At 33.8% G+C, this 5,051-nt stretch overlaps 1 protein-coding gene across 3 annotated transcripts; it reads left to right on the top strand.

The window, feature by feature from the left end:
• Positions 1-499: 499 nt before the first annotated feature.
• Positions 500-4,774, top strand: LOC134282900 (uncharacterized PPE family protein PPE40-like). 3 transcript variants are annotated; one of them, XM_062765336.1, is made up of 5 exons: positions 500-897; positions 946-1,301; positions 2,052-2,085; positions 2,547-2,576; positions 3,675-4,774. In XM_062765336.1, the coding sequence occupies exons 1-5, from the start codon at positions 738-740 to the stop codon at positions 4,271-4,273; spliced, it is 1,179 nt and encodes a 392-aa protein (XP_062621320.1). In that variant the 5' UTR covers positions 500-737; the 3' UTR covers positions 4,274-4,774. The 3 variants fall into 3 exon arrangements, with proteins under 3 accessions (XP_062621320.1, XP_062621303.1, XP_062621314.1); XM_062765319.1 differs by having other exon boundaries at positions 502-1,301; XM_062765330.1 differs by having other exon boundaries at positions 504-1,296; positions 2,050-2,085.
• Positions 4,775-5,051: the final 277 nt, after the last annotated feature.

Here is a 5,051-nt window from a genome sequence, read left to right as displayed (position 1 = left end):
TGTTTGAGAGATGCAAATTTTATTTTTAATCTATACTCAGCACTTAAAGCCATTTAGTCATTTAGGGATCTTTTTGTGCTAGCATCTCCTGCGACACAGGACAGGTTTATACGATCTCATTCTAAGGACAGGTCTCAATGCCCCACAGTGAGATTCGAACCAGCGACGTAGTGATCAACTCCTTACTCAGCAACTCTGACCAGACGCTCCACTCCATGCCATGCAGTCGAAGAGAACTGAAAGAATTTTTGTTTATTTTATTCTATTATTTATTTTGTTAATTTGATTGAATTTTAAAAAATATACGATTGATACTAATTAAGCATAAACCTCAGTGTCTTCAGCCCTTCACAAAATTTGAGAAGTGAAACGTTTTTCACAACACATCTCAAGATATTGACATCTTACTGTCTGAAAAAAAATTAACATTCATGTACTTTTGTTTATCTTTAAGGTCACATCGATACACTGTATATGTTAAACATCCTAGTAGATACATATAACTGTTTTATAAAGTCAATTAATAAATCGACATGCAATAAAAGATCTAGAATGTTTGGGACTACCAAAGTATATCCCTTCAGCATGGAGCTTTTTTGTCAAAATATGAAATTGATATGTACATAAATGATTTAGCTAATCGATTACGCTGTTTCAATCATGTGCCTTTTTAAAGTTTTTTTTCTACAGAACTGCTGGCAATACCTTGATATATTTTTGGATGCATATCGCCCATTATGGATTCGCAGCCAAGTTTTAACTTCGGCGTTGGAAGAGGTTTCGACTCTGCGGGGAGAGGGGGCTTTAACTCTGGGGAAAAGAATTTTTTTAACTTCGGTGGAAGAGGAAGTTTTAACTCTGCGGGAAGATCAGGCTTTACTTTCGGGCAAAGTGGAGGTTTTGACTCAGCAGGAAGATCGGGGGTTACATTCGGGCAAAGTGGAGGCTTTAATTCTGGGGAAAAGGGAGGTTTCAATTTCGGGGTAAAAGATGGATCTGACACTGGGGAAAAAGTTACATTTAGCTTTGGTAAAAGAGAAGGTTCTTACTCAGGGGAGAATGAAAGTTTTGGCTTAGGTAGAAAAGAAGCTTCTGGCTCCGGGGATAAAGGATTTGTTGGCTTTAGCTTTGGGGCGAAAGGAAGTTCTAGCTCAATGGATAAAAGCGTTTTTGGATTCGGTGCCAGAGGAAGTTCATATTCGGTGGAATCAAGAAGTTTTAGCTTCGGGGTGAAAGGGGGATCTGGCACTGGCGAAAGACGAGGTTTTGATTTCGGGGCAAGAGAAGAGGAGGAAGGTAATGTAGTTTATGATTAATAAGTAATTTTGAAATAACTTTTTTTGTCATAAAGTACTAGTATATGTCTGGATATACTGTTCTGTTGATTTTAATGGTTAAAAGCTATTCATGGTTAGAAGACTCAGAAACAAATATATATATATATATATATATATATATATATATATATATATATATATATATATATATATATATATATATATATATATATATATATATATATATACAAATTGTATCTTTGTAATAAAAATATGAATGTAAAATTGCTGAAAATATTTTAAGCTTGCAATTTTTATGTCTGCATGCGAGATTATCATGTAAACATTAAAGATATTTTTGTCAAAATGCATGCAAGATAATAATGTTGACAAGCAAGATATTTATGTCAAATATAGGCGACGTAAAAGTCACATGATAGGTCAACAAAAATTTGTTGCATCTTGAATTTATTATCAATAAATGTATCAGATACTGGGATCCTGAGTAAATTTACAAAATCCAAATCCCTAAAAGGATCAGTAACATTCATGATAATTCATAATTTTCTTGAAGTAGACATGATTATCCTGCAGGCTTACATTCTTTTCTTGCATATTGATATAATTTAACTTGCATGTACATATAGTGGACAGAGTTATGCCCCCAAAAAATGCACTTTAATTCTTTCAGATATATCTATATATCTAGCTATAACATAAGCTAACACAAAGCTAGTATTGTTGAAATAAAATAAAAATAATATTTTTACAGAGAGCGACGAAGATGATGATTCTGAAACTGACCTTGGTAAATATTTTCTAGTGTCTTTTACTTATAACTGCCAAGTGTTAAGGTTAATACAATAAGCTGTTTATCAGTGTTGTTAACTTTTCTGTGTGTTCGTTCGGATGCTTGCATGTGTGTTTGTGTTTTCTTCTTTTTTTAATTCCCTTGCAACTGAGTTGAAGTATAACATAGTAACACAATTTGTTCTTGTGCAAAAAGACAGTGATTTAATTTTTATCAAGATCGATATCGAATGTATTGATTATATGTATGCTATTTGCAAAAAGATGCTCCGCTTTGCGGTGCTCTTTTATGAAATGTTCTTCTTTCCGTCTGATGATAAATAATACAGAGAGAGGGAGAGAAAGAGAGGGAGAGAGAGGGGGAGAGGGGAATAGAGAGATAAGATACAGGTAATGCGAATTATGATTTTATTAGTATGCTTTTTAGTAACAATGTTGTTTTCTGTTGTTTCTTTCTAGATAACATAAGTGATGACGAACCCGAAGCAGGTAATTGATTACACAGTCGATCGTTTGAAATATGAAGCTCTTATGCAATATTTGTACATGTAATACCATATCAAACCTGCATCTATAAATATTTAAGTACCTGTGTCATATTACATTTGAGCATAATTTATCAATCAATACAAAAGGGAATCTAGTTACTAGTTACAACTAAGAAAAAAGATAAAACAACACCGGTATGTAAAGAACTCATACGCGTGTCGCAAAAATAGTTTGTTTACTATTGAGTAATTACTAGCTCTTTGATTTCCTGAGTTTTAGCATTCTCTAAATTATACTGAAAGCTATACCCTTATTTAAGAATTGTTCCCATATCAATACTATTAAAACTGTAACATTTCCAATGTTTTACGAAGTGGTTATTAAAAAAACCAATGCTTGATCTAAATGAGATATTGGACCTGTCGATGAGATATTACACATGTATACTGCTTTCGTCATTTAATGGGCGGGTTAGCTTGACTTCATTTTCATTTGTGGTGTTCGGCATACATTTATGTTTAAAATAAAATGAATAAAAAAAAGTATAACAATATATTCATTGACTGTATTCTCGTGCAAAACACATTTTGTTGACCCCTCGAACCTAACTGCTGTAAACATGCAGTTCCGACAAAACGCATGTTGCTCTAGAGCCCAGTCAATAAACTCGAAATGTTCAAATACAAGAGACCTATTAGGAGAACAGAATTTTTTTTATATTTTATTTTTATATCAGACTTGTTTGTTTCTTAAAAGTGTATTAGGCTTAAAATATAGTACGAACTTCCAAACTGATCAGTAAACTTGTGTTTTAGTTTTCTAAACGTATTCCCTAAGTACGAAGAAAAGTTCAACAATGCATTTTTAAGAAACATGCGATCTATCTCTATTTTTTGTGAAGGCGATTTTGAAAAGAAAGTCACGAGTTTTGCAACAGTGACATTGTCTTAAACGTGCTTAACTATACACAGATTTGATGTCGAAATTTTCTACAATTTTCTGTGTGTGTAAGGATCTTTAAAAGAGAATGATGCTTTGCTATACTGACATGCATATAGTTTAGATCCCTTCAATATTGTTTTAGAACCACTTTTTCAGATGCAGAAGACGTCTTTAATCATATGTATAACACTGTCCTAAACCATCAATACAACTGGTCTTACGCCGGCACCACGCTGTTAGTTTACTGGGTCAGTGGCCAAGATCCAAAGGTCATAACGAGCGTCAAAAGACATTCAGAGCAAACCTTGATTAAAAGACTCTCCGGGATGTACAAGAAAGAATTAATGAGAGTAAGAATTTACCTCAACAACTCACCCTGTGAATACTGCGCAAGCAAGCTGCTAGATTTCCTAACGAGAAAAAGACAACTGCAGTTGACGATCTACATTGCTAGTCTTTATAAGATAAAACGCCGCTCGTGCATAACAAAGGGGGAGCCACATGTCCACGGATTGAAAAAGAGGCAAAGCGATAAAAACACCAAAGGTTTGAAGAAACTCATGGATCACAGGAGATGCAAAGTAAAGTCTTTTAACGAGAAGACGTGGAAAGATTTGCTGGATGCTCTTGACATCAAGTGCAAGAAGTTTGAAGAGGTTTACCAAACAAGAGAGGAGGATGATGATAGAAGTAGAAAAGAAGAAGATCTATATATCAAAGAGGATCTGAAGCACATCGACGAAGAAGAGGACTAGAAAATGTATCCAAGTGAAATACAATAACAAGGAATATTATTATAATAATGAATTCATGCTTCCATCGAACCTGTTAGCATTTGTAAATTTTATACAATGTTCAGATTGATTCTTTTTCGAAGAAAAATAATTGAATGATATATTTATATATATTTTTTTCTTTTTAACTTGCTTCGAAAAACGTCACCATATACAGAGGAAAAGAAACAAAATTAGGACCTACTGTAGTGCAAATGCCTACAGCGAGACACAAGCGTTTGATTTTAAGGCTCGAACAAGCTTAAGGACAGAAAAAAATATATGGCATATAAATTTTAGCCCAAAAGAATCAAAGAAAGAATATATAAACATATACATGTCATTTTTAATTTAGTTAACTTTAGATTTTAAGTATTGTTTTGAGTGTTTGCTTGTTTTGAATTTTTTCAGTCAAATTGGGACACCAACAATTCCCGGCGAAAGACTGCAAATTTAGACATACTCGGAACTGTGACTCATGACCTCGGTTTAAACTTGTGGATTTACTTTAACCTCCACGACCATAAAATAAACGGCCTAAAGCTGTACTTCTGCTCTACGTATGCGTCTTATGGACGAAATAAATGGTTTAAAATACTATATTGGTACAGGGTTTTTTTAAATCTTATTTTAACGTCCCTCTCAAAAATTGTTCACTCATATAGAGATGGCCACTACTTGTCGGGGACCTGCAAGTTTTGTTCTTTTCTCAGCACTCGGTCATTGAGCAGTGACGGATCTTTTTCATGCCAGCACCTAC

The sequence above is a fragment of the Saccostrea cucullata genome, unplaced genomic scaffold (assembly GCF_032062105.1).
Source record: "Saccostrea cucullata isolate Sc308-1 unplaced genomic scaffold, CSIRO_AGI_Scuc_v1 ctg23742, whole genome shotgun sequence".
Classification (NCBI taxonomy): domain Eukaryota; kingdom Metazoa; phylum Mollusca; class Bivalvia; order Ostreida; family Ostreidae; genus Saccostrea; species Saccostrea cuccullata.
The sequence above is the reverse complement of the archived record's forward strand: the minus strand, read 5'-3'. Positions and strand labels throughout refer to the sequence as shown.